Source organism: Triturus cristatus, chromosome 2_2, assembly GCF_964204655.1.
Source record: "Triturus cristatus chromosome 2_2, aTriCri1.1, whole genome shotgun sequence".
Lineage (NCBI taxonomy): Eukaryota > Metazoa > Chordata > Amphibia > Caudata > Salamandridae > Triturus > Triturus cristatus.
This window is the reverse complement of record NC_140582.1, coordinates 578,666,832-578,683,566: the sequence shown is the minus strand read 5'-3', so window position 1 is coordinate 578,683,566 and position 16,735 is coordinate 578,666,832. Positions and strand designations below refer to the sequence as shown.

Below are 16,735 nucleotides of genomic sequence, written 5' to 3'. Positions count from 1 at the left end.
ATCCATGTCCGCCTAGGATCTTCCAGATGGCCCTCCCAGCCTTGGATTGCCAGATCCTCACACTTCTTAATAATTCCCTGGCCACCGGCCAGGTACCATCCAATTTGAAGGAGGCTAGAGTCATCCCCTTATTGAAAAAGCCAGGAGCTGACAGGGCTGAGCTGAAAAACTATCGGCCTATCTCGCAACTCCCTATCTTAGCTACGGTCATGGAGCAGCATGTCTTGAAAGTACTATCCGGTTTTCTTGAAAATTCTGAGCTACTCCACCCACGCCAGGCCGGCTTCAGAGCCCACCACAGCACGGAGCTAGTTATGTTATCTGTTCTTGATGACCTCAGATTAAAGGCTTATAACAGAGAGGCGAGCGCCCTAATACTCTTAGACCTCTCCGCAGCATTCGACACGGTCAGTCATTCTATTCTACTGACTCGACTGGCGGGTTTGGGATTTAGGGGTGCTGTCTACAATTGGCTAAAGTCCTTCTTATCGGGACGATCGCAAAGGGTTCAACTCGGCGATTATACTTCAAACAGGGGTGATATTCCCTGTGGCGTGCCTCAGGGCTCTGCATTATCCCCTCTGCTTTTCAATATATACTTGCAGCCCCTAGTGACTGCACTGTCCAATCTGGATTGCCGAGTTTTTAACTATGCAGACGACACTCAACTTACCCTGAGTATTGACAACTCGGCCCAAGCTCAAGGGACAGTTCAAAATATCCTAAGATTCACCACTAACTGGATGACGGTTAATTCCTTGAAAATTAACCCTGACAAAACGGAGGTCCTCGTCATTCCAGCAAATAACAACCTCTGGAGTGGCTTGTTTTGGCCCAAAGAACTCGGGCCCCTCCATGTCCGTCACCAGTCGTGAAAAGTCTGGGAATCAAGATCGATTCAGAACTCTCCTTGAGTCACCAGGTCTACTCAGTGGTGGGCATCTGCACCGGCGTCCTGAGACAACTGAGGAAACTGGTCCCCTCCTATCAGTTTCCTCTATGAAATCTATAGTCTCAGCTACTGTTCTATCGCGCCTCGATTATGGGAATGCGCTCTATCTAGGACTCCCTCTGAAACTTATGAATTGACTCCAGGTTGTACAGAACGACGCCGCCAGGCTGATTTTTAGTCTTCCTAGGAGGACCCATGCTACACCCTTGCTGCACAAGCTACACTGGTTGCCTGTCAGACAGCGCGCAAAATTCAAAGGCCTGTGCATTGCTCACAAAACCCTCTATGGCCACGCCCCCGGCTACATAAGGGAACGTTTAGTTAAATACGTGCCAGGGCGAGTACTTCGCTCTACAGATGCCTCCCAGTTAGTCTGCCCTCGGAGCAATTTGGCTACCAAGGGTGGACGAGCTATCTCCGTTATTCTGCCACGACTCTGGAACCAACTGCCGAATACTTTACGAAAGGAACCGGGTTTGCTTCCTTTCCGGAAGCTGCTAAAAACTCTGTTATTTAAAGACACCTTTTAACCTAATTCACCACCAGGACTGTCCGTACCGGCTTGAATGCAACCTCTTTTCTGTCAAGCGCTAAGAGACCTGTTGGTATATATGCGCTATATAAATAAACATACAAATACAAAATACAAATACAAATGCGTAAGTATTCCGTTTTCCTTTCTTCCCTGGACATCCTGTGCTGCTGGAGTAAATATCTGACCATTTCCAGGTTGGAAAATGGTTAGATCGAAGTCTGGGCCGACCAAAAATGTGTATGCTTGTGGATGTTCCCAAACTTTCAGGCAAACCACACCTTTGAATGCCCTCTTCCCATGCCTTGAGTGGGATGTGCAAGTGCACATTTCTCCATTCTTGGGGCAGAACTGTCTGCATTTGTAAAAAGTATTTATAAGTGCCAGTAATCCCTTTGTGAACTCCTTTCAGCTGGAAAAGTGAAACATTCAGTCGTAAATTTACCTTTATTATCGAAAATTGCCTTTGTGAAATGGGCCCTTGATGCTAGACTCTGAATTGAGAATTACCTCAATGTTTAAAAAATTATTATTTATAAGCAATGGCTCAGCTTGAAGTGGGAAGATGCATCACGCACTATAAGTTAACATATGTTCTGCTCTAAATGAGCACTTTTTCAAATGCTCCCTGTAGTAATTATTGAGCACTAGAACAGGCACTGTACTGTTTTGTCTCACTCTATCCTTGAGTGGACCCATTTATATCAGTGAGAGCCTTGATAGTTGGGTGTGCATGTGAAAAGATTATTTTATATTTCTGTCCATTCACATAGCTTGAAGACTTTGCATCTTATGTATTTATCTTCGGATAGTGAAGTTAACATATTTTTACCTCTCTCCTTATCCAGTTTTATATGGAATAATTAACTTCTGTATGGTTGATATAAAAATGATAGTCAACCAAATACACTGACTTAGCTCAGGTATTTTCACATTAATATGAATAGTGAGCCGAAATCCTTAATAGTGTCTTTATTCTTTCAAACTTGAGTTTAGTGTTATACCCAGGTATGGCCAATGCTTCTTCTCACATAAATCTCTCCATGATTTTCACCTGCTGGTAAGTAGTATCGATTGCAGTGGGTTCATAGGATCTGTATGCATGTCCTGTACCAACATCATGAAAAGTAGATGAAGCTGAGTGTCTTTAAAAAAAAAAATGTTAAGTGTCCATCCGTTTTATGCAAACATCTAAAGAAAATAAATTGTGATACAGGATGTCACTGTAAACCTCCACACTCCAAAAAAGGGAAAAGGAAACTATTGGTCTTCAAGTGACAAAGGTAAGTCTTTTGGCAAGCTGATTGGCTTTAGTTTGATGACACCTTCACAATTCCATTAGTTTAAGAGCATTCATCATGCATTTTCCATTTCAATGCAAATGTTCCATTAATCACTACTATACAATGTTCAAAACCTCCTCTTCAGGAATGACTCTCTGACTCTTGAATGTCTGTTGGTGTATAGTAGTTGTCTTCTCTTTGGACAACCTCTTAGTCATGGATAGTGTACAGTAAATCAGTACTTTGCAGCCAATTGAGAGCAGTTGTAAGGCGCACTGCATATGATTGGTTGCAAACCCTCTCACAAATGTTCAATTCAGAAGGTGTTGTTATGAATAGGAGTTCAGTCTTGTGGAATGTGTAGTGACTGACATTTCACATGAGTCCATAAATGCATCTGGCTTGATTAGTTCTGGGGAATTGTCCTGCAGTGGCCACATCTCCACCCAGAAAAATGAAGGCGTGTAGGCCTTTTGATTATGCTTGTTTCTTCTGGACCGCCGCTGCTTGTAGTTAGTCCAAATTTGACCAATCAGTTCTTTGAAGGGTCTTGTGGTGAGAGTGTAAAGAAGTGGATTGAGGGCACTGTTGATTGGTAATATAAAAATGACCACCCAGGAGCTGATGGAACCTGAAAAATAGTACAGGAACAGTTAGATGGAAAACAGAGTATCACATGTTAGATGAATTTAACTTTTGATTCCATGGCTCTGATATTTTGAACCATTATAAATTAATGGTGTTAAGATTACCCAATAATTGTACTGAATTTACTATCTCAGTTGGAGTAGTGAATCTTACTGCAAAGTAAACTGAATATTAAGTTTCTCATCTGTCTTCCTCATCCCAGTCCCCACAGTATACCTGAGCAAAGTAAAAATTGTGAGATAAATAAAAACATCACTGTTAGAAGTGAGATTCCTGGTTGGCTGAGGTATGCACCCATGCCAGGTAGGAACTACCATTGTAGTCAGGGTAAGCCAGATACACACTAAAAGATAACCTGTGCTCACCCTCTGGTAGCTTGGCACAGACCAGTCAAGCTTATCTAAAGAGACAATGTGTAAAGTATTTGTGCAACAGATACACAGTAGCACAATGAATACACCACAAAAGAACTCCTCAGAGCTTTAGAACAATAGTGTATTATGTTTTGACCAAAACAAGACCAAATTGACAAAAATCCAATGTACAGAAGTTGACATATTATATTTTAAAAACTATATGCAGTAAAGCACTTTGAAGCAAAAAACGCTAAAAAGGATACTTTAGGTCGAGCTGGACCGGGGCAAAGTCAAAGTTTGGGCTGACCACGATGGAGCGCCATCCGGCTACAGGACTCATGCAGGCACCGTGAACAAAGTACCTTTCCTGGTCGCAAACAACAAGATGCATTGATCTCCACGCAGTAAAGGCGATACTTCAGTTCCGAAGACGGGTGCTGGAGTCAAGAGGTGTTGAGCAATGTACTGGATTCTGCCACACATCTTGGTGAGATGCGGAGGATGATTTTGAGTGTAGACCCCTCCTTCTCTTATTGGTTATTGAAGAACACAAGGAGATCTCAAATCCTTATTGAAAGAATATATTTTATTTTTGTTTTTTGATCCTTGATTTGTTTATATTAAAAATGCCCTTTGTGAAATTCAGTATAGTGATAGCATCCTTGTGTGTGTGTGTGAGATTGGGTTGGGGGGGTGATAAGTACTTTGTGTTGGGGCAGGACACAGCCTATACAAGTGAAGTGTTAGCCCAGCCCTTCCATCCTGCCCAGGCAAGGCCATCGGAATGCAGATGTATGTAGATGGGTACTCAGACACACCTATCATTCCTGTGTTGTGGTTGTGTAGAGGCAATGCACAGAGTGTAGTTGTCATCCTTCCCTGACGTGTATTGGAGATAGGCTGTCAGACACAGAGCAGTAAGTGCATAAAACCATCCACTTTCTAAAAATGGCATTTCTAAAACAGTAAGGTGACATCCAACTTCACCAGTAAGGAGGATTTACCATTACAATTCCAGACGTACGAAACACGAATAAGTTACTCCTCTCTGATCCAAAGTTACAGCTTTAAAGTATATTAAGGAATTCCAAATGCTAGCCTATGAGAGGAGTAGGCCTCCCAGTAGTGAAAAACGAAATAGGCCGTTTGTTACTTCCAGGATAAGCAAAACATAAAGGTACATGTCCTACCTTTTACTCACATAGTACCCTGCCCTTAGGGTTACTTAGGGCCTTCCTTAGGGGTGACCTATATATAATAATATTACTTGAATTTGTATAGCGCTGCTAATCACCCGTGTGATTCTCTAAGCGCTGTTCCTAGATACGGGAAGGTTAAGTGATGTGCCCAAAACCACAGGATGTTGAGCCAACGCTGAGACTCAAACCTGAATCCCCAGCTCCAAAGTCTGCAGCTCTAGCCTTTATGCCACAAACTCTCCTTAAATATGCAATAAAAGGGGAGTTTAAGGCTTGGCGAGTTGTTTTTAAAAGTCAAGGCAAAGTGACAATAAACTGTAAACACAGGCACTGCTGAGGCTGGCCTGAGACAAGTTTGAAAGGCTACTTAGGTGGGTGGCACAATTAGTTCTGCCGGCCCACTAGTGCAAAGAGAACAATTGATGGACGAAATGTCAAACAATATAAAACATTCACCCCCAGTGTAGAGATCGAGACCTAAATCCATTTTTTTTGTTTTGCTCACTATGACATTCCAGTTTGGACCTAGATATATGCAAATCAGTCTCGACCCTGCTCCCATGGGAACAGTATAGCTCTAACTGCCAGGTCAGGGCCTCCCTAGACTGGAAACAAGCAAACTAAGACAAGTTTCGGGTATATTAGCCCTCATCAGCCAGGATAGCTTGACTACAGTGGCACAGCGTATGGGCCTACCCTTCCTCTTAGGGCGACAAATGCGAAAAGAATAATTGATGGACGGAATGCTGAACAATGTCAAACATTCACTCCAGTACAGAGATCTGGGTCTAAATCCCTAAGGCCATCTCATAGCATTTGAAGTACAGGCCCTATGTATGTGTTATACCACTTTACAAGGAATTAATCAATACAATAAATATGCCAATCAGATAGAGCCCATTGTCATCATGTTTAGGGATAAGCACATGCACTTTAGCATTGGTTAGCAGGGGTAAAGTGCTCAGAGTCGTCCTGAGGCCAACAAAAAGAATCAGCACAAACAGGAGGTAAATGGCAATAAGTTCTGGGGCAAGACCACCCTAAGGATGAAAGGTCTAACAATCGCTACTATAAACTGCAACACACAGTTGATATTTATTATATTAACAGCAAAACAAAAGACAAAAACTTTATTGTACAGCAGACAATACAGCTGATTCAAAAGAAGAAGAAGAAATTATCTTTCCAATATGTAGTCTATAATGAGAAGTACAAATATTTGTAGAGGCCCAGGTTGCTGCTGGTCAAATGTCCTTAATTGAAGACCCCTTGAAAACTGCCCACGATGAAGACATATCATTTTAGTACATCTACCCTGGATAGTAGATGGCAAAGAGACAGTAGCTTTCAAATAGGCAAGTAGGCTAAAAAAAAATTTTTAATCCACCTACTTAAAATGGATATATGCAAACTTGGTGATCCTTATTAGACAACCTGAATGTAACAAATATGTAATCTACTTGACGGAAAAAAGATGTTAGTTGGAGAGAGAGAAAGGGCTCTGTGAAGATATAAGGTGTGCCCCAAAACTATGGCTCTATAGATGGAGAAGGAAAAACGCAGGAAGAACTACGTTCATAGAGAGGTCAAAAGTTAAAGCTACAGTAGACAAAAAGGACGGGTCAGGTCCTAAAATGATCCTATCCTCAATTAATCTATTAAACCAGCCATATTGGTAGGGGCTAAACTAATATTTTCTAATATAGGTGAATTCTGTATCACGATGAGACTGAAGCTCATGTGGTGAAAACTGGGACCAGCAAGACGAACAAGGAAGGTAATGCCAGTGGTGAGCGGTACCTCACTTAGTCATCTCTCTGGCTAGAAGTATAATGTTTCCAACTTAACCGTAACAATTGTTCTCAGGGAGAACGAATAAATACTGTTGGAAGTTTGGCTACTAGTTGAGGGGAGTGAAACCCTACACAAGCAGCAACCGTACTCTGTCCGGGTGAGACACAAGGAAGCCCTCAATTGACCTTTGCTCAACTCTCTGGTAGTTCCGCACTAAAGTAGTCTGGCGTAGCTTGGAGGCAATGTGTAAAGTATTTATGCAGCACTTCAAATAATAATAAAGTGAAAACACAACACAAGAAAAACCCCACACCAATGTAGAAAAAAAGAACAATTCAATAAATTATTTTAGACCAAAACAATAAAAACGTAATCAATAGAGCTGAAGATATGTAATTTTAAAGATTTAAGGTAAGTGTAGTGTCTAAAATCACAAAGCAACACATGCGGTTATGTGGTCATGCAAGTTTGGGTGAAAGTCACAAGTTGAGGCCTATTGTGATGGAGCGCGGGCCTGATACAGGGACTAGGTTAGTCCCATTGAAGGAGTTACCTTCAAATGTCCAGCACAAAGTATTCCGTTTGCGGTAAAGGGGCCTGCAAACAGCAGGCCGGGCATCACAGACAGTCATCGCTGTAGCACAAAGATCCTGTTATGCATTGTGGATGGTTGTTGCTGGAGATCATATTGGGGATCACCGCATGCTGCCAAAGCTGTAGCGCGAAGCGCAGATCATGCATTGCCAGGCATCACAACAGGAGCTTTGAGTTGGCGGGCGGAAAGATGTAGGTGCGAACAGGCCCCTTCACTCTTGCAAAGAGCCCAGAACATTAGGATTTCTCATTTTCTAGCAGAGAGAGCTCAACTGATGCCACACTAAGGGTTCAGGACCTAAGGGGCACTTCTTGGGGCTCAGGAACTCACTCCAGCAGAGGCCAGCAGGGCTCAGACCGGTCCTCTTGCATGTCCAGGTCAGCTGGGCAGATGCAGGGAGGCATCTGGAGCTTGTTATGTCCCTGTAGCTCAGAACAGGAGGTCAGTCAGCTGACCCTTGGAGCCTCCCTTTTCAGCTACCAGGACAGCTGAGAGTGGCAGTCCTTCTGACAGCAGAGCAGCACAGTTCCAGAGTTGTACTGAAGAGTTGGGTCTGAGGGTCCATAATTTATTCCTGGTGCCCACTTTGAAGTAGGAGAGGGTTCTGGAGGTTTTCGCCCCAAGAGGTGTTTGGAATTTCCAACCTCCCTGCCCCGGCCCGAGCTTGTCTGGGGACACAAAGACTAGTACCAAATCCTTTGTGAGTGTGCTCAGGCAGAGACTTTGTGATGTGCAAGTATGGGAGATGACAGCTCCGCCCCCTATCAAGTCAGAGGTGGCCCATGCTGTTAACACCAATTCCTCTTTTGTCTCACTATCTGGAAACAATACACAAAGCTACACGTAGTCATGACACCTTTCTAAAAGTTGCATTTTTAGAATTGTGACTTAAAATTCAACATTACCATTAAATAATATTTTAAATTACAATTCGTTAGACACCAAACTCAAAATTCCTACTTGCTACCAATTGAAAGTCAACACTTATTAAATGTAATAAGTCAATACACAATGTTATTCTACTGGGGCGATAGGCCTTGCAGTAGTGAAAAATATGGATCACTGATACAACATCGACTCCTATTACATCGAATTACAAAAATATCGAGTCAACAATATCGACACCCAATACACAAAACAGAAATAACACAAACATCGATAAAAAAAATCTTGTTTACAAAAATCTCGATGACAATAATATTGACAATAATAACGAAAAAAAATTGATAATAGTAAAATAAAATAAAACGCAACAAAAACATCAATCTAAATAATATGGACAACACAAACATCGATAAAATACATTAAATAACATTTAAACATAAAAATAAGCTATTTTCAATAATATAATAAAATAACATATTCCAAACATTTTAAACAGACACTAAAAATATTTGCAAAGTTAATAACATTAAATAAAACAAATACACAAAAAATCCCAAAACAAAGACACAATATAGCATGAAAAAACTCACTTCTACCAAAAATAAACAAACATAAATATATATCATATATAAAAAATATGTCACATTTATCTACATGTACATTTAAATAACAATAATAAAATAAAAAAAATTAAATAAACGTAATAAATATTAAACACATTAAAAAATAACTGCTAAAAAATTCAAAAAACTATCTTGACCAATACATTTCAACTACACCAACAGAAACCAATAGAAACCTCAAACTAATTAACCCCTTCGATGCTCATGACGGAGCAGTTCCGTCATGAGCATCGGTTGAGCTGTGCTTATGACGGCACAGCCCTTGGGGAAGCGCTGGCGCTCCCCCCCGGGGCATCGATCCTGCCCCCACAGAGAGGGATGGCAGCGGAAGAGTTTCCGCTGCCACCCCCGAGCCCCCCCCCAGGCTTCCTGATGACGTCAGCGCGCACAGCGCGCGCCGACGTCATCAGGAAGCGTTGGACGCGCTGGAATTCATTTCTTCCAGCGCGTCCAAGCAACGAGGTACGTGTTTGCCTCCAGTGGGGTGGGGGGGGGGAAATTGGGATGCCTTGAGGCATCGGGGGAGAAGAAAGAGTATTTCCTCTCCCCTGATGTCTCAATGCTGGGCATTCCTGCTTCACGATCGCGCACAGCGTCGCGATCGTGGAGCAGGGATGCCCCCACTAGACACCAGGGATGTCTTTGTTGTGTTGGGAAGCGACCCCTTGGGCAAGGGTCGCCTCCTGGGGCCCCATAATGTTAAGACTTTTCTGCCCCTCCCCTGGGGGCAGATCGGTCTTTTTTGTAGCCGTTTCTGCTCCCAGGGGGGGTAGAAAAGCCCACTAGACACCAGGGATGATATTTTTTGAGTAAAGGAAGCGACCCCTTGGGCAAGGGTCGCTTCCTGGGGGCCCACATTAATATTAAGACTTTTCTGCCCCCCCTGGGGGCAGATCGGTCGTTTATGTAGCCGTTTCTGCTCCCAGGGTGGGCAGAAAAGCCCACTAGACACCAGGGATGTTATTTTTTGAGTAAAGGAAGCGACCCCTTGGGCAAGGGTCGCTTCCTGGGAGCACAAATATTTGTCAAGGCTTTTCTGCCCCCCCTGGGGGCAGATCGGTTTTTTGTGTAGCCATTTCTGGTCCCAGGGGGGGCAGAAAAGCCCACTAGACACCAGGGATGTTATTTGTTTGCGTAAAGGAAGCGACCCCTTGGGCAAGGGTCGCTTCCTGGGGGCCCAAATTTTTATTAAGACTTTTTTGCCCCCCCTGGGGGCAGATCGGTCTTTTGTGTAGCCGTTTATGGTCCCAGGGGGGCAGAAAAGCCCACTAGACACCAGGGAATTAGTTTAATTAAAAATGGAAGTGACCCCTTGGGCAAGGGTCGTTTCCAGGGTGCAATTTTTTATAATATGTATTTGGCCCCCCCTCCCCGGGACAGAGTAGCCTTTTTTTTTTTTCCTGTTGTTTTCTGCCCCACCTGGCACACAACCCGATTGACCATTTGGGTAGTAACATAGCATGTTATAATGTTTATTGTTATATTTTTTGTGAATTGCAATGTTTGTTTTTTTACTTTTTTGTTCTAGGTGAAGGCTTTTGCTCTTTCCAGTTTGCCGTTTCGTTACTGGTGGTTCTGCTGTTTGTGTAGTTTGGTAAGAGACTTTTTTTTGTACAGTGTAAATGTGTTTGATTTCTCTGCATGAATTTTTTTTTGCAAATGGTGTAATAATATCAGTATGTTTGGTTTTTGAGTGTCAAAAACTGTTTGCATTTGTGCTCGATGTGTATTTTGTTGTCTTGTGAGTAACTTGGTTTTTACTCACACAAATTTACCACCACCCAGCGTTCCCAAAGGTCTCCCGGTAAAAATGGTGCTTCACTTGTGTGGGAGGCCCAAATACCCGCGACAGGCAAGGGCCCAAACATTTTTTTGATAGGCAATGTTGATTTCGCCTCACAACGTTTTGAGCCCTTGCCTGCCGCGGGTACTTGGGCCTCCCACACAAGTGAGGCATCATTTATACCGGAAGACCTGGGGGAACGCTGGGTGGTGGTAAATTTGTGTGAGCCCGGTGATGCCACAACTTTCCCACACCAAAATGTGTGAAAAAAGTGATTTTTTCAGCTAAAATTGAGGTTTGCAGGGGATTCTGGGTAAGGAAACGTTGGGGGATCCACGCAAGCCATACCTCCCTGGAAGCCGCCGGGTGTCTAGTTTTCAGAAATGTATGGGTTTGGTAGGTTTCCCTAGATGGCCGCCGAGCACCGGGCCAAAAACCCAAGTGACCCCCCTTGCAAAACCAGGTGGTTTTGCGATAGGCCATTTTGATGTCGCCTCACTACGTTTTGGGCCCTTGCCTGCCACGGGTACTTGGGCTTCCCACACAAGTGAGGCACCATTTTTACCGGGAGACCTGGGGGAACGCTGGGTGGTGGTAAATTTGTGTGAGCCCGGTGATGCCACAACTTTCCCACACCAAAATGTGTGAAAAAAGTTATTTTTTCAGCTAAAATTGAGGTTTGCAGGGGATTCTGGGTAAGGAAACGTTGGGGGATGCACGCAAGCCATACCTCCCTGGAAGCCACCGGGTGTCTAGTTTTCAGAAATGTATGGGTTTGGTAGGTTTCCCTATGTGCCGGCAGGGCTAGGGTTCAAAAACTACAGCTAGTCACTTTGCCAAAAAAGGGGCATTTTTCACTGCAAAATTGAGGTTTGACCGCGTTGCGTTTTGTGCCGTTTCCTGTCGCGGGCACTAGGCCGACCCGCACATGTGAGGTACCATTTTTCTCGTAGGACTTTGGGGAACGCAGGGTGGGTGGAAATTTGTGGATCCACGCAGATTCCAGAACTTTCCATCACAGAAATGTGGGGGAAATGTGTTTTTTTGGTAAATGTTTTAGGTTTGCAAGGGATTCTGAGTAACAGACCATGGTGGGAGGCACTCAAGTCACCCCATCCTGGATTCCCCTGGGTGTCTAGTTTTCAAAAATATATAGGTTTGCTAGGTTTCCCTAGGTCCTGGCAGGGCTAAAAAACTACAGCTAGTCACTTTGCCAAAAAAGGGTCATTTTTCACTGCAAAATTGAGGTGTGACCACGTTGCGTTTTGCTCCGTTTTCTGTCACGGGCACTAGGCCGACCCACACAAGTGAGGTACCATTTTTCTCGTAGGACTTTGGGGAACGCGGGGTGGGTGGAAATTTGTGGATCCACGCAGATTCCAGAATTTACCATCACAGAAATGTGGGGAAAATTTGTTTTTTGTTGTCAATTTTTCAGGTTTGCAAGGGATTCTGGGAAACAGACCCTGGTGGGAGGCACTCAAGTCACCCCATCCTGGATTCCCCTGGGTGTCTAGTTTTCACAAATATATAGGTTTGCTAGGTTTCCCTAGGTGCCGGCAGAGCTAGGGTTCAAAAACTACAGCTAGACTCTTAGCAAAAAATGTGTACATTTTCATTGTGAAAATGTGGTGTGTTCACATTAGGTTTTGAGCCACTTCCTGTCGTGGGCACTATGCCTACCCACACAAGTGAGGTACCATTTTTATCGGGAGACTTAGGGTAGTTCAGGTTTGTAAAGCAACTGTTATTACCTATTGATTTTTGATGCATTTCTCCCTTCCAAATGATTGACATTGTGTAAAAAAAAAGTCATTTTGAAAAATGAACAATAATTCTCATGCTAGTATGAGTATTCCCAATTTCGAAAATGTGCAAATATGCACTGTTTCCAAACTCTGTAATTTGTTCCCATTTCAGAAATACATAGGTGTCTTTCATACCGATTTTTCCATGTATACATTTTCCCACAATAATTGCTACATACCCGGAACATAATAAAAAACCATTACAAAATGCTGCTCAGTTTTTTACTCTGGGTTCGTTGGGCTCTTGGTGAACCTACAAGTCCTATATATCCCCACAACCAGGAAGGTCCAGCGGATGTAACGGTACATTGCTTTCAAAGAGATGTCATAATTAGAAGAAGTTACAGGTGAAAATGTTGACACAAAACGCTGCTTTTTTCACCTAATTTTTAATTTTTCTTATATTTAACTGTTAGTTTCTATAAAGAAACCTTGATGGATCTACACAAATGACCCCTTGCTGAATTCAGAATTTTGTCTACTTTTCAAAAATGTATAGCTTTCCAAGATCCATTATTGCTTTTGTACCCATTTCTACCATTAACTGGAAGGTGGTTGAAAGCACAAAAAATAGCAAAAATAGGGTATGTCCCAGAAAAATGCCAAAACTGTGTAAAAAATGTTGGATTTCTGACAAAAATCTGTCATTCCCTAAAAGCTGGAGAAATGCTGATTTCAGCCCCACAAACCCTTTTTTGATACCATTTGCAGAGAAAACCCCAGACGCTTTCATTTGCAGCCAGTTTTTCCCATTTTTCACACAAAAAACAAAATTTTGCTGTATTTTGACTAATTTCTGGGAACCCTCTAGGAGAATCCACAAACCCTGGGTACCTTTAGAATCCCCATGATGTTGGAAGACAAAGCGTGGATACCTAATGTGGTCAAAAAGTTACAGGGGCCTAAGCGCGCACTACCCCACATAGCCCAAAAAAAGCTTAGCACAGGAGGGGAAAAGGCCTAGCAGCGAAGGGGTTAAATAACCACTATAAAAACAATCAATTAATTAACTCAAAATTTACCATATAACCAACAAACATGGAGAAAGAATGACTTTCACAAGACAAAAACAGAACGAAAAAACGACACAAACAACTATTCTAAAACTATCTCATTAAAGGTAAGAACAAAGCTTTGTAACTAAATAAATAAAATTAGCTTAAAAAATTAACTAAGACTATAACATGTTTTCTTTTATATATCACAGATTAATCCTCACTGAAAATTCACCTAGAAAATTCAATACAAAGATTTATGTACATAACAACAATAAAATCAACATTATAAAAAATATATAACAAAGTATATGACTTAACCAACTAATAAATTAAAGGATTTAAAACTAATATATTTAATAAAAAAGCCAAACATAGCTTCTATATACTATGGGGCCGATTCTGATTTCGGCCGGAAGGGCTCCGAACAATGGTCGGAGCGCTTCCGACCGAATCGGAACGTGTCGGGCGGATTCCTTTCCGATCGAGCCATTCCGATGGGCTCGGTCGGAAAGGAATCCGACTCAGATTTCTGACAGCATAATATGCAGGATGAGACTGCCAGGGTGGCGGGTGCATCTTAGTTGGCATAGCGGGACTGCCGCACCTCTGGCGGCCGGTCCCGTTTACCGTTACGCTGGCATGGTAATGGGCCCCTAAGTAAGTATATAAATTAACCAACAAATAGAGCAAACTAATAAAAAACAATCAATTAAAATAAAAAATCAAAATATATCTAACAAATACTTTTCTCTTCACAGCTTCTACAAACTTCAACATACAACAATATCAACAAAATAAACTACATCAACTAAAAATAGTAAGTATTAAAACTAAATAAAAATTGAAACGAAATAAATGAAATAATCAAATTAAATGTAACACTTTAATAAAAATTAATTTTTCCTTTTAAACCAACAGAAAAAAAGACAAATGTAAGCTTATTTTGCAGATATGATAATTATACAAACATGTTTACTATTCAAGACCCTATAATTAATTTATATACAAATACATATATTCACAGACAGACAAACAAAATGGCAGAATGAGCAAAATTCATCACATCACAAAAGGGAAAACTACTTCTGTGCAACATGGGCTACACTTATACGCAAGAAAAAATAACTGGAAACGAAACCCATTGGAAATATAGTATATACTATTCCAATTCTTGCTATGGGAGAGCCACTACAGTAAAAACAAATGTAGTTAATGTCAGGGTACACAACCTTCCCACCATGTGTGACAGAAATTAAGATCAGAGATGCTACAGAAACAATCAGAGAAGTAAGCACCAGCTCTCAACAGACCAGTACCCTAATACTAAAAAACATATTAACTAGGGTCCCTGGGGGAGGAGCCAAGATGGCGACCGAGATGGCAGCGTAGGCTCCCGGCTCCGTGAATCTCCGCATCCCGCACAGATATCCTGCATGAGATCCTCAGCCTGCGCAACGTGCCCGTGTTGGTGATTGAGAGCGGCAACCGATCGTGTGATCCGGAAGCTTCTAGCGGCGGTACCGCCCGAGAAATGCTCGTTTGAAGTTTGCGGCCTGGGCAGCCCCGGGGCCGGGACCTCGAGTGGACAACATGGCCGGGCGGCAGTTCAACAACAGCGGCCATTGGTGACCGAGTGGAGTCGGAATACCGAAGCGGCGCGAATATCGGCCTGAATCTCGCTGTGGTCACTCCTATCACTGAGAATAGCGTGACGGGTGCCTACCCGGGGTGACGACCCCGGGGGTTATCGGCGATCGCCTGGACCCTCGCCAAGGATTTGATCGGTCGCGGCCTGTGGCTCGTACCGACCCGCGCGGGCTGCTCCCGGTTTTCTCAGACGCTGGCCCGGGGGGAGAACGACTGTCACCTGTGACCACGCACTAGATACACATCTCGTCTGCCTCCGGACCCTTGTTTGCAGTGACATGGAACTTGATGTGCTTGTGACTGAGACCCGGTCCCCATCTGGGGTGGCCTTGCCCTGCGGCCATCTTGATGGGATGGACTCTATCATCCTGCACGCTGGGTCGCAGCAAGATTGGGAGTGTGTGGCACAGAGGAGCGTGGCGGAGCGAGCGCGAGGGGCCGTGCTGGGGTACGGTGACCTCCTCGATGCTCTTGGAGCCCTTCATTCCACCCTGGTTCATGGCGCCTGGGTATTGGGGAGGAAGCTTGACGGTATTGTGTTGGCGTCGGAACAGTCGCGGTCTTCCTGTCCCCAGGCGCATGGGGCACTGTCTCACCTTTCACAGGAGGAAAGTACCGTGACCGCCTCTGTGAATAAGGGATGGATGGAAACCTTGGACACTGTGGCGGCGTGTGGTCGGCTGGCTGTGGGGTCGGTCTGTTCTGGAGATTTTGGACTTGAGCGGGGGGTGGCGACTTTGTCCCATGCGCGGCATCCGGCGACCCAGGCAATCTTCACGCAACGGTCGCCTGCTCCGGCTGATTCCTCCTTCCTGGACCTCGTGTGTGGCGCAGGCCTTGGGACAGTTCTGGGAAAGGTGATCTCCCATGATGATGACTGTGTTGGTGTTCCGAAACGTCCTCCCCACATGTGTGTGTCCCTTCCTGGTCAACTTTGGACGCTCATCTTCCTTGCAACCTCGGACATGATAATGGATCGCTGGGTATGCACTGGTGGTTTCGCAAAGAGTGGCCAAGGATAAGGCTGATCCTTTGGAGGTTGTCATTTCATAGGCGGGCGGGCTTGGGGGTTGTGTGCTCTCACGATGTAACTAATAGTGTAGTCGGTGAATACTGCTCCCCATTTCCCTCAGACATGGCCGAACTTTTGCTGTTTAATGTTCGTTGGGGAGGAAGATATTGTGCGGGAGGGAGAAGCCAGGGGCCTGGTTGAAGGCCCTCCTCCAGTTTATTAGTACCCTCTCCCCCTTTCTGTCAGGGGGGATTTCCTCTCTTTTCCCTTTTTCTCTGTTTCTTCTATATTTCGGGTCTGGTTCTGGGGCGACAGGCACGCTGCGGGGGGGGGGCCGTAGTCCTCTGCAGAGGTGCAGGGTGGGGGGTTGGGGGAGGGGCTTCTATAGTCCTTTATCGTGTTTCTATGGCCTTCTTTTTCTTCTCTTATTCTTCTTTGTCTTTCTTTTCTGGGGTCAGTGCGGTAGGTTTCCTTCGTGGCCAATCATTGTTTTTCATTTGTGCCTCATTTCCGTGGGGTTTTCTGGGTCCTAGGGCAGGAGACTGCAGGCGCAAACGGCTCGTGATGTCCCTTCACATCCTGAACTTCCTGTTTTCAGCGCCATTGATTTGATCGATTGC

General features: G+C 43.9%; 1 protein-coding gene across 1 annotated transcript in view; it reads right to left on the bottom strand.

Annotated features, from left to right (window-relative positions):
• Positions 1–2,589: 2,589 nt before the first annotated feature.
• RXFP1 (relaxin family peptide receptor 1) overlaps positions 2,590–16,735 on the bottom strand; it is a 1,268,256-nt gene continuing 1,254,110 nt past the window's right edge. Inside the window, exon 18 of the mRNA XM_085641728.1 lies at positions 2,590–3,398. Coding sequence (XP_085497854.1) covers positions 3,097–3,398 — 302 coding nt within the window. The 3' untranslated portion in view covers positions 2,590–3,096. The remainder of the gene's footprint in view (positions 3,399–16,735) is intronic.